At 42.6% G+C, this 19,030-nt stretch overlaps 1 protein-coding gene across 3 annotated transcripts in view; it reads right to left on the bottom strand.

The window, feature by feature from the left end:
• ctdspla (CTD (carboxy-terminal domain, RNA polymerase II, polypeptide A) small phosphatase-like a) overlaps positions 1 to 19,030 on the bottom strand; it is a 193,468-nt gene that overhangs the window by 39,117 nt on the left and 135,321 nt on the right. Inside the window, exons 3-4 of one of the 3 annotated variants that reach the window (XM_080213659.1) lie at positions 10,470 to 10,502; positions 4,254 to 4,355 (exon numbers count right to left, since the gene is read on the bottom strand). The exons of 1 other annotated variant lie outside the window; for it this stretch is intronic. In XM_080213659.1, the coding sequence (XP_080069785.1) occupies positions 4,254 to 4,355; positions 10,470 to 10,502 (135 nt within the window). The remainder of the gene's footprint in view (positions 1 to 4,253; positions 4,356 to 10,469; positions 10,503 to 19,030) is intronic. One more of the 3 variants, XM_080213669.1, reaches the window with a different exon arrangement.

Raw genomic sequence — 19,030 nt, forward strand, 5'->3', positions numbered from 1 at the left:
TTTCGCCACGTAAGTAATAGTCCTTCCTACCATTACTCCTACCAAAGTGGACCACCTCGCACTTGCCAACATTAAATTCCATTTGCCAGTTCCTGGCCCATTCGCCCAGCCTATCTAGATCCTTCTGCAGACTCTCCACACCCTCTGCGCAATTTGCCGTTCCACCAATCTTGGTGTCATCAGCAAATTTCGACACCATACACTCGGTTCCCTCCTCCACATCATCTATATAAATGGTAAATAGCTGAGGCCCCAGCACCGACCCCGGGGCACTCCACTAGTCACCAACCGCCAATCTGAATAGCACCCACTGACCCCCACTCTCTGCATCCAATTTGACAACCAATCCTCTATCCACGCTAACACCCTACCCCCAACTCCATGCCCCCTGACCTTCTGCAATAACCTCTTGAGGTACCTTGTCAAACGCCTTCTGAAAATCAAGAAAGACCACATCCACCAGCTCTCCTCTATCCACCGCCCTAGACACATCCTCATAGAACTCCAATAAATTTGTCAGACACGACTTCCCCTTAACAAAACCGTGCTGCGTCTGCTCTATCAAGCAATTCCCCTCAAGATGCCTCGCTATTTCCTCCTTGATGACAGATTCTAACATTTTACCTACAACAGACGTTAAACTAACCGGCCTATAATTCCCTGCCTTTTGCCTGCCACCCTTCTTAAACAACGGCGTAACATTAGCCGTTTTCCAATCTTCCGGCACTTCCCCGGAATCCAGCGATGTTTGGAAAATAACCACCAAGGCATCCACTATCACCTCCGCCATTTCTTTCAGAACCCTTGGATGCATTCCATCCGGTCCTGGGGACTTGTTACTCTGGCATCTTTGGAAGGGAGACCAAATGGGATAGGAGGAAATCTGGCACACATGATAAAAATGATGCAGAAAGCTCTCTTGTGACAGTGGCATCACATGGAATGTTGTTATTCACCATCAGATGGGGGGTGTCAGTGCCAGCCCAAGGTGGCTGATCATACTTGTGTTGGTTTGGAGGAATTGCAATGCAGATTCACCAGAATGCTGTTGGGGCTAGAAGGGTTAAACGACAAGGGTAGGGTTGTTTGATTTGTCTTCCTTTGAGTATAGAAGATCAAGGGCTGATTTAATTGTCTATTATTACTTGATAGGGCAGGTAAAGAGAAACTATTTCCTCTGGTAGAAGTGCCCGGATCAAGGGAAAATTCAATTCTAAAATTAGAGTTAGACTTTTCAGGGGTGATGTCAGGAAATGTGTCTTCATGCAAGTGAAAATCTGGACTCCCACCCCTAAAAATCTGTTACGATTGGGAGCCAACTGAAAGTTTAGAGAAGAAGTTGATAGATTTTTGTCAAGTAAAAAATACTAAGGAACATGGAATCAAGGTAGATAAATGAAGATGAAGCATGTATCAGCCATGATCCAACCAAATAGCAAACAGACCAACAGGCTGAATAACATTCTCTTGTTCCTAAGTGTATGCCAGTGAGCACCATGTTGAGTGCCGAATGGTAGAATCAATGTTCAAACCTCAAAGGTAGTTAGTGTTGGCAGCAGCGGAGGCTTAAGAGATAAAAATGTGGCTTTAATTGAATGATTACCACATGTTCCAGGTTTGTAAAGCTGTATGGTTTTCAGCACGATGTAATTCCCAAGCCAGCATGTCCAAGACTGGTAAAATGCATGGCATTCATTACTCAATCCAACACACCAGTGTAAATCTGGATTAAGGTCGAACTCACTACTGCACGGAGTAGTCAAGGTGAGCAGTACAGGTGTATTTAAGATGAGCCTAATAAATACATGAGGGAGAAAGAAATAGAAGGATATACTTACCGATGGAGTGAAAGAAGAGGGGTGGAAGGAGGAAAGCATAAACATTGGCAAAGATTAATTGGGCCGAGTGGTCAGTTTCTATGCTGCAAAAATTATGCATCAAAATGCAGTGACAAGAGGAGACTAACGTGCAAGTGGGAAACACAGTTGAGGGGTTTAAAATCATGCAACAAATTAAAAGAAATCATCTAGGCCATATATCAAGGTTTCAGAGTGACTCAGTGACTCTTGCCTCTGAATCAGAACGTTACAGGTTAAAATTACACTCCTGAAACTTGAGCATAAAATCTGGCATACCCGCTACAGCACTGAGAGTGAGACACTAAACCAAGGCTCCATCTGCCCCTCACGTGGAGGTCAAATATCTCACGGCACTACCGTAAGGAAAAAGAAGGGAGTTCTCTCTGACACCGTGCTCCCTCACTCAACATGACTAAAAGACAGTTATCCGGTCACTTTTGTAGAGTTCAGGGTGTCCAACTGATGGTCACATTTCCTACATGACAACACTGATTACACTTCAAATTACTCTGACTGTGAAGCACTCTGGGACATCCAGTGGTCATAAAAGGTACAACTGAAATTCAAGTCTTTCTTTCCTCTTTCTACTCCACAGGAAACCATCTAAATGCATTGAACTGCAACTGGCCTCAGCATTTCCCAATCATTTGTAACTGCTCCCCAGCAACATGCCTTAACTGGTTTAGGAGATGCAGGATTGAGGGACAGGCTCAAGTCCTGCTGTGAGAACGGACACTTCAATATCACAAATATCACATCTCTTGCCCATCACAACCCCCCTCCAACCCTCCCACTGATTTAGAAGGCCACTTTAAGCCATAAGATTTGAACTACATCACGGGTCACTGCTTGCAGGAGAGGAGAGGTGTGAATAGGGAACATGACAACAACGATCATTAATGAGATCAAAACACAAACCATGTGGACCTATGCTTTCACAGATTACCTGGTATTGCAACTACTGACCAATGTAAGGTTTAGTTCATTCAGTCACAGAATCATAAAATTCCTACAGTACAGAAGGAGGCCATTTGGCCACCGAGGACCATCCAAGGTTTCAAACTTACCAATGCCTAGGTTTGTTTCCCCTCCCAACAAAATGACTTCTTCACAAGTATAACATTTGCAGTTAAAATAAACAGTTTTATATTAAAAATAACAATGCACGGCACCACCACTGAAAGCAAGTGAAAGGAGCTCACTAATTGCAACACCTTTACTCTCTGGAAAGATGCTCAGCGTCATCAATTCCCTGCCTAGATAACAAGGATTAAAAGATTCATATGATACAATTGGGTATTGTTCTAGATTTAAACTCACTCATCACACAATAAGTGTGTCTGAACAGGTGCCCAGAAATCCAGGCAGGCACATGCCATTATTTTGTGAGCATGGGTATATTTTATTTCAGTTTCTTGCTAGTTGTCAACTGACACTGCATGAGCTGCTCTGATGCAGGACAAAAGGGAGTTAAATGAAATTCTTTGTTCACATGCAAAAGAAGCTGCTGTTCCTTCCTTTCTGGTCACTTCCTTTTACAGTTGTCAATTCAGAGAGGGTTCAGTACCGGTGAATGGAAATGCTCCAATTTAGACAAATGGGGTCAGTGTTAAGCACTTCTCAGTAATATCCAGAAAAGCCAGACTCGAAAGTAAAGTGGCCTTTACTGTTGTACCATCATTTCAAGCCTCAGATGATAATTCCTTACTTTCTATTTCCTTCACAAGCCATCCTGGTGGCCTCCTGATTTGAACTTTTTGGACTGACTGCACATCCCAATCCAATGGGATCTGTGTGGGTAATGTCCAAATCTATGCAACACCTTCCCAAGCAGCACTTTTCATACTGCTGCTGTGTTGGAACTGTATTTGAAAGCATGTCCAAAGACATCAACTTTAACCCAATGCAAAAGCCAGTTGAGGCATCAGGGGTTGAGTGTGAAATAATTCACATAGCCTGCACTTTCCTACAATCCTTTAGCACAGAGGCTATTCAGCCCATCCTACCTGCGCCAGCTCTTTGAAAGAGCAAATCAATTAGTCCTACTCCCTCTAGCTCTTTCTTTGTAGACCTGTAAATTTGTCCTTTTCAAATCCTAATCCTATCTTCTCCAGGAAAAATAACATCCTCACATAAGAAAATGCTGAAGTTACCAGAATACAGTTCTGACCATTTTGAAAAGGCTAAGAATTTTAAACTATAAATTATCATAAATAAATGTGGTAATCACTATTTTTACTGTGATGCACTCTTAATCACTTCTCATGCACATCTGCTCCCCCAACCCTATACAACAGACTTAATATTGGCAGTATGAAAGTCGTATTCTTTAATTTAACAAAAATTACACAAGTTAAAGAGGAACACAAAGAATGAACAAAGAACTTGCAGTACCTTAAAGGAACTATGTACTAAGGTTTCATCTAAGTCGATGACTACACATTTCTTGCCAACATCAGATAGTTTCATCTCTGGTAAGAGGAATTTGGCCGGAGGCTAAAGGAGAAAAGAAAACAAAAGGCAAACAAAAACAAACAAAAAAAAACAGGATTGAAATTACAGGTGATATATTGCCAAACACTATATAACAAGCTTGCAATTCTGCAGAATCAGATATCTGAACTGCTGCAGAATGAATTATTTCATTTACAAACATATATCAGGCCCGTCAATGTTCACCCTAAGAGTTCAATGGTTCACCTCTGCAATGCTCACCCTTAGAACCTGTAGCCAGAATTCAGGAAATATCTTATCAAACTGAGTTGAGCTCTAGGGAACATATTTACTTGGATTGCATCACTCGACTTTTATTCTGATTGTTTCCGTTCCTTTTCCAGTTCTTTTTCCCTCGGTCCCATTTCCAGGTACAGGGGACCAATAGTTACCCATTCCCAGGCGTTGATTCAACTCAGTCACCCAATATTAGAAAGCACAAGAGAGAAACTCTTACGTGATTTGAGTTGCCTCAGTTTTCCTCATGTTTATTTCCCCAAGGAGGGAATGAATGGAAAAGAACAGTATGGTCTGAGACTGGAAACTCATTGGGCAGAATGTTGCTATGTTGTTAATATGTCAACGCCTTGTGACACAGAGGACAACCTCCACTCCATATATCAGTAGAGTTAAGCCCACATTTTAAGTTTAACATTTTATTTTCCAAAACACATCACTTTCCACAATGGGAAACGGGTTTTGGATACTGTTGAGAGGGATAGCCTATCGGGGAAAAATATCAGCAGCAGCCAGGCCTACGGCACCACATCTGGTTCTGCTACTGAGCAGGGTTGAGCAAAGAGCAAACGAGCAGCAGTAACAGGGGACTCGCTAGCTAGAGGCAAAGACAGACTTTTCTGTGGCTGCGATTGAGAGTCCAGATGGTGTGTTGCCTCCCTGATGCCAGGGTCAAGGACATCTCTGAGCAGTTGCAGGACACTAAAGGGGGTGGGTGAGTAGCCAGAGGTCGTTGTACATACTGGTACCAACGACTTGGATAGGAAAACAGATGAGGTCCTGAAGTGTGAATATAGAGAGTGAGGCAGAAAGCTGAAGTGCAGGGCCTTGAAGGTAGTAATTTCTTGACTACTGCTGGTGCCATGTGCTAGTTAGAGCAGGAATAGGAAGATTAGGCAGATGAATGCGTGGCTTGAGAGCTGGTACAGGGGCAAGGATTTAGATTTGTGGATCATTGAGATCGCTTCTGGAATAGGGTGACCTGTTCAAGAGGGGCAGGTTACAACGGAACTGGAGGGGACTAATATTCTGGCTGGAAGATTTGCTAGAGCCACACAGGAGAGAGAGAGAGAGAGAGAGAGAGAGAGAGAGAGAGAGAGAGAGAGAGAGTGAGTGAAGAGAGACAGACAGACAGACAGAGAACAAGGGAAGTCCAGATTAAATTTCTTTTATTTCAATGCAAGAGGCCTGACCAGCAAGGTAGATGAACTTACGGCATGGATGGGTACATCAGACTGGGATATTTTAGCTATTACTAAAACACAGATAATGGAGGGACAGGAATAGCAGCTCAATGTTCCAAGGTACAGATGTTGTAGGAAAGGTAGAACAGGAACTGAGAAAGGAGGGGAAGTTACGTTTTTGATTTGGGAAAACACCACAGCAGTACTGAGAGGCAATATTTCTGAGGGTTTGCCTACTGACTCTATTTGTGTAGAACTGAGAAATAAGGGGGAGATCACTCTAATAGCAGTGTACTACAGGCCCCCAAAGAGTCAATGGGAAATTGAGGAGCAAATATGTAAGGAGATCACAGATAACTCCAAGAAAAATAGGTGGTAATAGTAGGGGATTTTAACTTTCTCAACTCTTACTATGGGACAGCCATAGTATTAGAGGGTTGGATGGACAAAAATTTATTGAGAGCATTCAGAAGAAATTTCTCATCCAGAGTATGGATGGCCTGACTAGAAAGGGAGCAAAACTTGACCTCTTCTTGGGAAGTAAGAAAGAACAGGTGACAGAAGAGTTAATAACGGATCACTTTGGGGCCAGTGACCAGAATTCCATTAGTTTAAGATAGCTATGGAGAATGATAGGTCTGGCCCAAAAGTTAAAATTCTAAATTGTGGCAAGGCCAATTTTGTTGGCATTAGACAGGAAGTTTCAAAAGTTGATTAGGGGATTCTACTGGCAGGCAAAGCGATGACTGGTAAGTGGGAGGCTTTAAAAATTGTGTTACCCAAGGTTCATGGTAAGCACATTCCTTTTAGAATGAAGGCCAAGGCTGGCAGAAGTAGGGAATCTTGGATATCTCAGGATATTGAGGCCCTGGTCATGAAGGAGGAGGCATATGACATGCACAGGCAGCTGGGATCAAGTGGATCCCTTTGAAGACTATGGAGGTGTAGGAATAGAGTTAAGACAGAAATCAGGAGGGCAAAAAGGGGACACAAAATTGGTTTGGCGGATAAGGCAAAGAGAATCCAAAGAACTTCTACAAATAAAGAGCAAAAGTATAACAAGGAAAAGAGTAGGGCCTCTTGAAAATGAACAAATATGCAGATTCATAAGAGATGGGCGAGATCCTAAATGAATATTTCTCATCAGTGTTTACTGTTGAGAAAGGCATGGATGTAAGGGAACTTGGAGAAATAAATAGTGATGTCTTGACAAGTGTACATATTACAGAAAAGGTAATGCTGGAAGTCTTAAAGCACATCAAGGTAGATAAATCCCCAGGACCTGATGAAGTGTATCCCAGGACACTGTGGGAGATTAGGGAGCTCATTGAAAATGGAGTCATAGGTGGACAAGGTGGCTTGGTTTCATTGGTCAGAACACTGAATACAGGAGTTGGGACGTCTTGTTGAAGTTGTACAAGATATTGGTAAAGCCACACTTGGAATACTGTGTACAGTTTTGGTCACCTTATTATAGAAAGGGTGCAGAAAAGATTTACCAGGACTTGATGATTTGAGTTGAGTTATCAGAAGATAGACTGATTTTTTCCCCTGGAGCACAGGAGGCTTAGGGGTGATCTTACAGAGGTCTATAAAATAATGAGGGGCATAGACGAGGTAGATGGTCAATATCTTTTCCCAAAGGTAGGGGAGTCTAAAACTAAAGCGCACAAGTCTAAGGTGAGAGGGGAGAGATACAAAAGGGTCCAGAGGGGCAACTTTTTCACAGACGGTGATGAGTGTCTGGAACAAGCTGCCAGAGGTAGTAGTAGAAGCAGGTACATTTTGTCTTTTAAAAATCATTTAGAGAGTTCATGGGCGAGATGGGAATGGAGGATATGGGGCAAACATGGGCAACTGGGACTAGCTTAGTGGTCAAAAAAAGGGCTGCATGGACAAGTTGGGCCGAAGGGCCTGTTACCATGCTGTAAACCTGTATAACAAACTAGATATTACTTTCTCTGCCCCTTTATTCCTCAAACCACTGACTTCTGGTTCTGTGGATGCCATTTGCCTTCTGGAACCTCAATTCCAGTAGCCATTGATCATCTGACAACATTCAACAAGATGTCTTCCAGTTTACTGGAGCACTGAGGACGAAAGAGCCAAGCCCATTCCTCCTCACCTGGTGATCAAATAATGACACTTCCCAGCTGCAGTTTACTGTAGGCCAACGAGGAACGAGAAACCAGGTTAATTTCTCACCCTTCCAGCCCAGACGTAGGATCATTGCGTTGTAGAAACTCTGACATACCAATGACTACATGGCTCAGCTACTGAGCCATCGAGCGAGTCTATAACATTGTCATGGGAATGCTTGGTTAGAAAGAATCAGGTGACAGGATTACATTTTGATCTCAAACATTTCAAGAACAGTCAACATGGAGAGAAGGACAGGGTGGCTGGGTTCTTTTTGGTGAGGCCTAGTTGTTAACATTTTATGTATGAAAACACACATTTGCTATGGGGTAGCAGAAATGTTCTCTGGACTTTAAATAGTAGTTAATGGCCAAATCTACAAAAAAAAGGTAACTGTAGGATTCGTTGGTTATTTTGAAAAATACATTTCCTCTTGACATTTTATACATTTCTAATTCAATTTGGCTCAACATTTTAACATTTCAGTTCTATTTATTTTCAAAACTTTAAATCTTTAAACCCATCTAGCTCCCGCCTCCCCATTGTGATTTATTTGTGTCCCAATATTTTAGCTTCACTTGTACTTTTCCGACTGCACAATTCTCCACAGTCTTCCCACAAACACAATATGAAAATGCCACTCTCTCTCAGGGCATTGATCAAAATGTATGACATTTAGGACAATATTAATCAGGCAGGTGGTCTCCTGATTACACAGAGATAATAAAAACAAGTCAGCCTTGAACTCAACAAAGGACAGCCTTGGTTTTTGGAAGGAATTCAAACATGCAGTTTTGGCACATGTTGGCACAGTGGTTAGCACCGCTGCCTCACAGCACCAGGGACTCAGGTTCAATTTCGACCTTGGTTGACTGTCTGGGTGGAGTATGCACATGCTCCCTGTCTCTGCATGGGTTTCCTCCCACGGTTCAAAGATGTGCAGATTAGGTGAATTGGCCATGATAAATTGCCCCTTAGTATCAGGGGGATTAGCAGGGTAAATACATGGGGTTACAAGGATAGGGCCTGCGTGGGACTGTTGTTAGTGCAGGCTCATTGGGCCAAATGGCTTCCTTCTGCACTACAGGGATTCTACGATTGAACAAACCTCCAAAACACAAGGGTACCCATTTTAGCAAGCTATAGTCAGTGGTCTCGAGGAATACAGGGAAAAACCTATCCATCATATTTATATGGATTGAACACCATTCATATGGTATTTCAGTCAGAAGCCACAAGAACTATTTCAAGATAGAACTGAAGAATGGCATTTTTTAATTAATCTGCGCTCTTGTCTTCAATTACCTTTATTTTAGTAATTATCCCAAAGCACCTTGGACATTCCGTTTGATGCAATTATTGCAAGTAAAGAGCTAACCTTTAAATAATAGCTCTGAACTGATCAGGAGGAATCAATTCAATAAATGAAAACAGAGCCTCAATGTCAAATTAATGAGCAACATAAATCCCAAGGTATCACTTTTAGATCATTTATTACTTTAAAAACATAATTAATCTGTGGTCTCAATTTAAACATGTAGACCATTAACTTCAGCAGAATAATGGCTGGGTCCAAAAAAAAGTCTCACCATCACATTTCTCCGCACATATAGGTTGTAATAACATAATACAATCTAGAAATGTATTATTCAGCTTACCAATACAGATCAGCTAGACACAATATTACACCCAACAGCATTTCACAGCGACAGAGTACAGCATACTGGAACCATTTTTTTGTTTCTATCTCTTATCCATCCAACTCTTTCCTACTTGCGTTCAGGGAAATAAGTTTTAATTGCAACCAAATTCTAATTGGTTTGTTTAGGAGGGTACAGTTCCCAAATGATAAAGTTATGACATGCCATTAACCAAACAAATATCCAGCATGATTAGTGTAGTGTTTCGGCCAATCGCTCTGTTTAAAAAAAGTTTCCAAAATCAAAAAGATTTTAAAAAGATAAAAAGGAAGCCAATGCCTGACAGACTGAGTGAGGGTGAGGGCGTTTACCGTGTCTCAGTGAAACATGACAGACTGAGTGAGGGTGAGGGTGTTTACTGTGTCTCGTTGAAACGCGATCAAAAATTATTCCTTCACTTATCTTCAGCAATGTGACTAGTCAAGTAGCAGATACGCCAGCCGCAGGACTGGTCAAGTGGCAGATATGCCAGTGATATGACTGGTCAAGTGACAAACGCAACAGCAATGTGACTAATCAAATTAGAGGGAGACCAACAATTGCATTAAGTTGACGCCCCCACTCTCACAATTGAAAACATCAAGAGATTTGAACAAAGTATTACTATGCAAAAGCAAGGAAACATAAGGTTAACATAGTCTGAAATAAACCACACATTTAAAGCACAGCGTCTTGGTACACCTCTGATTACCATCACTCCACTGGTAGCTAAGCTTGTTTAGGATCATGCAGTAATTAAGTGATTACGATGTATACTGCTGGGTTATCGGGAGTCAAATAATCCGAGTGTACTACCCACAAGCAGTTTGAAAGCATGCAAAGGGGGTAGAGCAGGAAATGAAATAATAAATACATACACTGGGACTGGGGATGACCTGTACCTGGTCAGACTGGAGAACGAATAACAAAACAAAAAGACAAAGAAAAATCCTGATCAATATGCAACATAAAAAATTAACAAGAAAAGAAAATAAAGTCAACCAAAGTCAACACTGATTCCTAATAACCTGCTCTTACAAAATTAAATTTTTCACAGGATAACAGCGTGTTGTCAAGCCAGGTTGTAGCCTTTATTCACCAACGGTCACTGCAGAGCTGACGACGGCACTGTAGAAAGCTTAACCTAAATTCTTCAAATGATACCACTGTGTGAAAGTGTTAGTCCTTTGACTGGATTTAGATTCATGAATTTTAATCAGTGTAACATTGAATTATAACAGCATGGAAAACATTTAATTCTTAAAAATGACAGCATAATGTACTGAATCCAGAAGTGACCTGACAGGATCTGGTCAACTGGGAGGAGAGGTAAGGAGATCAGGAGGGGAGTGGGGAGATGTGCAGGCAAAAGATGGAAACGGAGATGGAAAGAGATCGGAAAAAGAATCAAAGAGGGGAGGACATAGAGACGGGAGCAGAGGGGAATAGAGCAAGAGCAGAGGAATAGTGGAGAGGGAAGGAAGAGGAGGGGAAGATGGTGAGAGGAAAGAGGATGGAAAGGGAGGCTAGAGGATAAGCAAAGCATGGGTTACAAGTGCCAGAGATATAGACAGCAGAGATGGTAAGGAGAGGAAAGAACATGGAGGAGGTGTACTGCTCAGGAGCTAAAGTGATAATGAAATATTGTTGTAATGAGCAAAAGAACATCAGAGCCCAGCCACTGAATCCTGGGAGCTAATACCAGTTATAATTAACTCTATGTTTCTCTATATTACAAAGAGTTTAAGAGCTGTTTAAAAATTTAATTGAATATATTGAAAATGTCTGTTTCAGATGCAAGGTTGAAGTTTTTAAAAGGAGTACAGGAGGCAGCTGACTATAAACCCATAAAGAATTGCCCCTCATGTTCTTTCCAAACATGCAAGCCTATCTTTGTTGATCAGCCGCTCTACAGCTTAGGTTACACAGTGCTGGCAGTAACATCTCAGCTGCAATATGTGAATAGCTATGATCCTGTCTGCCCTGATGAAGAGCCACTATCAATTGCGGTCCCTGGCAATAGCTGGTGCAGTCAGGACGGATCAGACATCCTGCGTGAGGAACAGCTTGACGAAACTTGGTAATTATCACTAACTTCAGAAGAGGCTCAACTTACAGGCTATAAACGAATTGCACAAGACAAGTTTCCGATTGCTTCCACATGAGCTGTGGCTTAACCACACAACTGTTCCAAGAACGAAAATCACATATGTCTAAAAGGGACAAGCACTACCTGTGTTTTAATGAAATAGTTTTAACATGTCCAAGTTACCAAGAAGAACAAAACACTGTTTTGAGATCAACCAGAAGGGCCCAGCTTACTGGAAGAAATAAAAAAGATGCTTTCACAACTCCTGTGGAAACTAAAACTGGGAGCCATAAATCTAAGACCAATTCCTGCTATCAAAAACAATAGGGAATTCAGGAGTAAATTCTTTTATAGCTCACTTAATTCAAAAATAGTTGCCAAGTCAGCAAACGCTGCACGCTTCACAAGGAAATTGGATAAGTATCTGAAGAGGAAACATTTATAAGATTGGAGGAACGACAGGGAAGCAGGACTAGCTCGGTTAAACTGAGAGCCGGTATGGGCCAAATAGTCTCCTTCTATGCTGTAACTATTCTCTGATTTTATCTCAAAGTCATATCTAACTGATGTGACTGACAACTTATCGTCATTGAGTAGGTGAATAAAGAAGGGTTAATAGATCCCATTTACATACACAGATGCACACGCACACGTTTCCAGAAAAATGCTGGCTAAGATTCCACAATAGAAGCTTGCTAATAAAAACAGAAATACAAAGTATTGAAGCAATCTCATAGTACTGATTGCAACTGATTAAGAGTTACAAATCCAGAAAGTGGGATAAAAAGGGACATTCTTGTTTTGGTGAGTAGTGATATGTGATGAGAACAGAAAATTATAAAAGGACAAGAGATTAGGAGTACAACCTTGGCAAATGCAGCTTAACATAATGAAGTGTGAAATGGCACACTTTTGGTGCAAGAGTGCCAGAAAGGAATGCAAATGAAATGGGGATGATAAACAAATGGGCAATGGGATCATTTCCAAGTTCATTTCATAAAGGTTGGCTTGCAGATGCAAAAGAAAAATCAGGTATTAGCAATATCGCAAGAGGGATAGAATATAAAAGCAAAATGCTCATGCAAATATTCAGAGCATTGGCTAGATCTCATTTGAAATTCTGCAGCAAGCTCTGGATGCTCCATTTGGCAACAGATCTATTGGAGAAAGCTGTGATTCAGCAGGATAATGTCCAGGATAGAGGGGCTGACTTATTATCAGAGACAGGCCATACTCACTAATATCCCCAGGAAATGAAGACTTTAAGAATTGATCTGATTAAGGCATTTAATATAAATGAAAGGAATTGGCAGGATAGGTACAGACAACTCTTCTTGTGCAGGGGAATCTAGAAAGAGACAGAATTTTAGAAACACGATTTTAATCTGGAGCAGGAATTGAGCAAACTGCGGACTTCCTGACCTCAGCATCAGGAGGCCTAGGCATTTTTAACCTCAGCATAGGGAGGTCTCGGCAATTTTAACATCAGTTAAAATAGCAGCTCTGCAAATTGAAAGAATGACCTCGCTGAGCTTCAGACAAGCTCAGTTGCCACTAGCTCAGAATTAAGGAATGGGACAGGGTGTCTTAGATTGAGTCATCAGGGCTATTTTAACTGCCTGAAAGCCCAGTTCAACTCAGCAGAGGGTACTTTTAAATAAGTAGTGAATCTAGAGGAAAAATATATCATGCAATGAGTTACAGGACTGTACAATACATTGCCCCAGAAAACCAGACAGGCAAAGTCAATTGAGCTATCTATTTAATAAGTACACAGTAGAAAATTAGGGATAAGAAAGAACATGAAGAAAGGCCAAGGTACAGGCATTAAAGAGATACACAGCATGGCTAAAAGAATGGAGTGGGTCCATGGGGCCAAATTACAAAACACCTGGTCCTTGGGTGGCACAATGGTTAGCATTACTGCATCGCAGCGCAAAGGACCCAGGTTCGATTTCCGACTTGGGTCACTGTCTGCGTGGAGTCTGCACGATCTCCCAGTGTCTGTGTGGGATTCCTCCCACAGTCCTCTCACACTCCACAACCAAAGGTTAGGTTGATTGACTATGCTAAATTGACCCTAGCAACAAGGAGACTAGCAGGGTAAATACATGGGGCTCCAGGGACAGGGGCTGGGTGGGATCATGGTTGGTGCAGATTTGGCCTCCTTCTGCACTGTGGGGATTCTATGGGAGTCTATGATTTACCACTGATGTTTTGGAGACCATACTCTGTAATTCTACCCATTTGGAAACACAGAAACTGGGAGAATGCCCCTCAAGCCTGTTCTCATTTCAATTACAGCTGGTTTGTATTTGAACTCACTCAATCTATCTTAAGACCTTTAGCTAGAAAAATCAATTTCATATTATAAAGTTTTCAATTGACCATGACAGCCTTTTGGGGGTGGGGCAGTGTTGGCAGGATCATAGATTTCCACCAACCTTGGTGTGTTAAGTATTTTCTCAAAAGCAAGTTCCAATTTCTACGGTTTTGTCCTCTTGTTCTGGACTCACCAGCCGCAGGAAATAGATTCTCTCTATCAAATCCTTAACAATTTTAAACGCCTCAATTAGATCACTCATTAATCTTCTATAGTTAAAGGGAATAAAAGGCTGGTCGATGCAGCCTGTCCTCATAATTTTACACTTTATGAAGATGTGACGTTTGTCCAATGATTTTTGGAATAAATCTCCAACGGGTTGCAAATGTCATTTTGCACTACAGCAGGAGTATGTGATTTCTCAGAGCTGACAGAACAATTTAGGTCACAGGATTCAAAATGCAGGCCTCAGAAGGAACAGGGCCATTAGCTGATAAATGTCTGGTCCACAGTAAGATCCTGCATTATAATAGAAATCTGTCATAATACTGCTCCACACAGCAGTGTGTTTTAAGAGTGCACATATGCACAAATCCTGCTTGCAGTTCTGGAGGTGGGCTCAAAAATTGAGCTTGTAACAGATGAATTGGTAAATGTTGGATAACTATTAAAAGGAATCACCTCCTCGATTGTTATTTTTGAACTGTATTCTTACAGCAAAATAAGTCTGCCTGATTTTCATGTTGTTTTGATTGAAATCACTAGATCATTCATCAAGCTATGGCTTAACTGATTCCCTCATTGGAGGAACAAGCATACAACCAGTTTCCAGTCTCTCTGTCAATGTTACTGATAATCTGGGGTTGATAGAATGGACAACAGCAGACCATGTCTGACACACTCAATCTTGGAGGCAGGACCAAGCTTTTGTCTGAAGCTTTAGATTAACAATGTAACCTGCCATATGAGACTTCATCTTGGGCAGCATGGTGGCACAGTGGTTAGCACTGCTGCCTTACAGCACCAGGAAGCCGGGTTTGATTCCTGCCTTGGGTCATTGTGTGTGTGGAGTTTGCATGTTCTCCCTGTGTCAGTATGAGCTTCCCCTGGGTACTGCGGTTCCCCCCCCCACAGTCTGAAAGATGTGCTGGTTAGGTGCATTGACCCAAACAGGCGCCAGAATGTGGCGGCTAGGGAAATTTCACAGTAACTTCATTGCAGTGTTAATGTAAGCCTTACTTGTGACTAATAAATAAACTTTATTTTACTCATCAGTTGGTTTTCAGCAACAATGGGACTGCCATCAAAACCATAGTCCTTCTTTTGAAGGTGAAAGAATTAAAACAATGCCACTGCCTAGTATATGGCTGGAGTACATCCCCATGTGTAACTGTTGAAAAGAAAAAGTAAGCTTGAAGCCCAAGATTCAGGAATTAAACATGCTGGGTTGTACACCAAATATGACAGTGCTGTGGGAAGCCAAAATCCATTGTTTCAGCATCTATCGTGGATAGGTTTATGGATGGAAAGGGATTGGTTTAGGTTAGGTCATTGCTTTTTTCTTAATTGCTCGGTGCAACATCGTGGGCCGAAGGGCCTGTTCTGCGCTGTAATGTTCTATGTGGGTGTTCAGAGAAATAGCAGCAAGTCTGTTTTGTCTACTGTGAAATTTAAAAAGTCTGCCCATTCCTTATAAGACAGAGAAACAGAAGTAGGTCATTCAGCCCATCAAGTTTGCTGAGATTCAATGACATCATGACTGCTCTGATGTGATAATCCTCAACTCTACTTTCCACCTTATCCCCATAACCCGTGATTCCCTTACTGACTAAAAATCTGCCTCAGCCTTGAACATATTTAATGACCCAGCCTCTACAGCCCTCTGCAGTAGAGAATTCCACAGATTCACTACCCTTTGAGAAGAAAATCCTCCTCATCTCTCTGAAATCGGTGACCCCTTATTCAAATTATGTCCTCTGGTCTGAGACTCTCCCACAAGGGGAAACAGCCTCTCAGCTTTTACCCTGTCAAACCCCCTGAGAATCTTATAGGGCTCAATAAGGTCGCCTCTCAGGAGTACAGGCCCAACCTACTCAACGGGCGGGATTCTACCAAAACAATTCCAAGTGCCAAATTTGCGTAAAAACTGGAGCTGTTTTTTCCAGCAGGATGTTCAAAATGAACCTCCCACACTCTGTGCATCACAAGAGCGCCCTAGCATGAATCACACTGAAATTCTGTGGGAAGGGCCTATTCCCACTGGAGAGGTCAGCAGCACAGCACTGAGCAGGCGACTGTATAAGCCAGTCTCCAGATCAGTAGCCATGCAAACCCCCTCCTCCCCTTCACTCCAGTGAGGTTGGACTGTCAGCTCCCTGCTAGTGGGGAACTGTCTTTAATAAGACCACATTCCCTATTACAGTACTAATCATAGAACATAGAACACCACAGCACAAACAGGCCCTTCGGCCCACGAGTTGCGCCGATCACATCAACACCTACAAATCCATAGACCTATCTATAACCCCCAATCCCATAAAACCCCATATATTCATCCAGAAGTCTTTTAAAAGACCCCAGCGAGTTCGCCTCCACCACCACTGACGGCAGCCCATTCCATTCACTCACCACCCTCTGAGTGAAAAACTTACCCCTAACATCACTTCTGAACCTCCCTCCCCGCACCTTAAATCTGTGTCCTCTCGTAGTGACCATTTCAACCCGGGGAAATAGCCTCTGAGAATCCACCCTATCTATTCCTCTCAACATTTTATAAACTTCTATCAGGTCGCCTCTCAACCTTCGTCTCTCCAGGGAAAAGAGACCCAGCTCCCTCAACCTAACTTCATAAGGCATGCCTCCCAGTCCAGGCAACATCCTTGTAAATCTCCTCTGTACCCTTTCAATAGCTTCTACGTCTTTCCTATAGTGAGGCGACCAGAACTGCGTACAGTACTCCAAATGAGGCCTGACAAGGGTCTTATAAAGTTGCAGCATTACTTCCCAACTCCTAAACTCAATCCTTCGATTTATGAAGGCCAGTACACCATACGCCTTCTTGACCACCTCCTCCACCTGCGAGGCCGATTTAAGAGTCCTGTGGACCCGGACCCCAAGATCCTTCTGCTCTTCAACACTACTAAGACTCCTGCCCTTGATAGTGTACTCGTTCATCCCGTTGGTTCTGCCAAAATGGACGACTACGCATTTATCCACGTTGAAGTCCATCTGCCACTTCTCCGCCCAGTCCTGCATCCTATTTATGTCCTGCAACTTTTGACATCCTTCCAGACCATCCACAACACCACCGACCTTCGTGTCATCAGCGAACTTACTTACCCATCCCTCCACTTCCTCATCCAGGTCATTTATGAAAATGACAAACAGCAAGGGTCCTAGAACAGATCCCTGGGGCACTCCACTGGTGACTGACCTCCATTCAGAAAAAGACCCATCCACAACCACTCTCTGCCTTCTGCAGGCAAGCCAGTTCTGGATCCACAAGGCCAAAGGCCCTTGGATCCCATGCCCTCTCACCTTCTCAAGAAGTCTTGCATGGGGGACCTTATCAAACGCCTTGCTGAAGTCCATGTACACCACGTCCACGGCACTTCCTTCGTCAATGTGTTCAGTCACATTATCGAAGAACTCAACTAGGCTTGTAAGGCACGACCTGCCCTTGACAAATCCATGCTGACTATTCCTGATCATGTCAAACCTCTCCAAATGCTCGTAAATCTTGTCCCTCAGAAGCCTCTCCATCAGCTTACCAACCACTGAGGTCAGACTCACCGGTCGGTAATTTCCCGGGCTATCTCTGTTCCCTTTCTTGAAAATAGGGACTACATCTGCAATCCTCCAATCTTCCGGAACCTCTCCCGTCTCCATTGACGACGCAAAGATCATCGCCAGGGGCTCTGTAATCAGTTACAGTACCTTACCTATCTCAGAAGAGATAGGTGAGGTGTTGAATGAATACTTTTCTTCAGTGTTCACTAAGGAGAGGGGCCACGTTTTTGAGGATCAGAGTGTGATACCGGCTGATAGGATGGAGGAGGTATATATTCTGAGGGAAGATGTATCAATAATTTTGAAAAACCTGAGGGTTGATAAGTCCCCTGTGCCAGATGGGATACATCCTAGGATACTTTGGGAGGCAAGGGATGAGATTGCGGAGCCTTTAGCTTTGATCTTTAGGTCCTCACTGTCCATGGGGATTGTCATGATGTGGGTATGCCGGCGTTGGACTGGCGTAAACACAGTAAAAAGTCTGACAACACCAGGTTTTAGTCCAACCTATTTATTTGATAAGCTAGTGAGAATATTATCAAATAAATAGGTTGGACTAAAACCTGGTGTTGTCAGACTTTTTACCATGGGGATTGTGCCAGAGGACTAGAGGGTGACAAATGTTGTTCCTCTCCAAGAGAGGAAATAGGAATGACCCTGGTAATTATAGGCCAGTTAGTCTTACGTCGGTGGTCGGTAAGTTAATGGAAAGGGTCCTGAGAGATAGGATTTATGACCATTTGGAAAGATGCAGCTTAATCCGGGATAGTCAGCATGGTTTCGTGAGGGGTAAGTCCTGCCTCACAAATTTGATTTAGTTACCTTCTCAAAGAATTCAGTGTGTGGACGAAGATAGAGCAGTTGATGTCGTATATATGGATTTTAGTAAGGCATTTGATAAGGTTCCCAATGGTAGGCTCGTGAAGAAAGTAAGGAGGTGTGGAATAGAAGGAAATTTGGTGATTGGATAAGAAACTGGCTGTCTCATAGAAGACAGAGGGTGGTGGAGTAGGTAAAACTTTCAGACTGGAGGCCAGTTACCACAGGGATCAGTGCTGGGTCTTCTGCTATTTGTGATTTTTATCAATGACTTGGAAGAGGGGCTGAAGGAGTGGTTAGTAAATTTGCTGATGACACCAAGATTAGTGGAGTAGTGGATGAGGCAGAGGGCTCTTGTAGGCTGCAAAGAGACATTGGCAGGATGCAGAGCTGGGCCGAAAAGTGGCAGATGGAGTTTA

The sequence above is a fragment of the Carcharhinus amblyrhynchos genome, chromosome 2 (genome assembly GCF_965287045.1).
Source record: "Carcharhinus amblyrhynchos chromosome 2, sCarAmb.v2.hapA, whole genome shotgun sequence".
NCBI classification, from domain to species: Eukaryota; Metazoa; Chordata; class Chondrichthyes; order Carcharhiniformes; family Carcharhinidae; genus Carcharhinus; species Carcharhinus amblyrhynchos.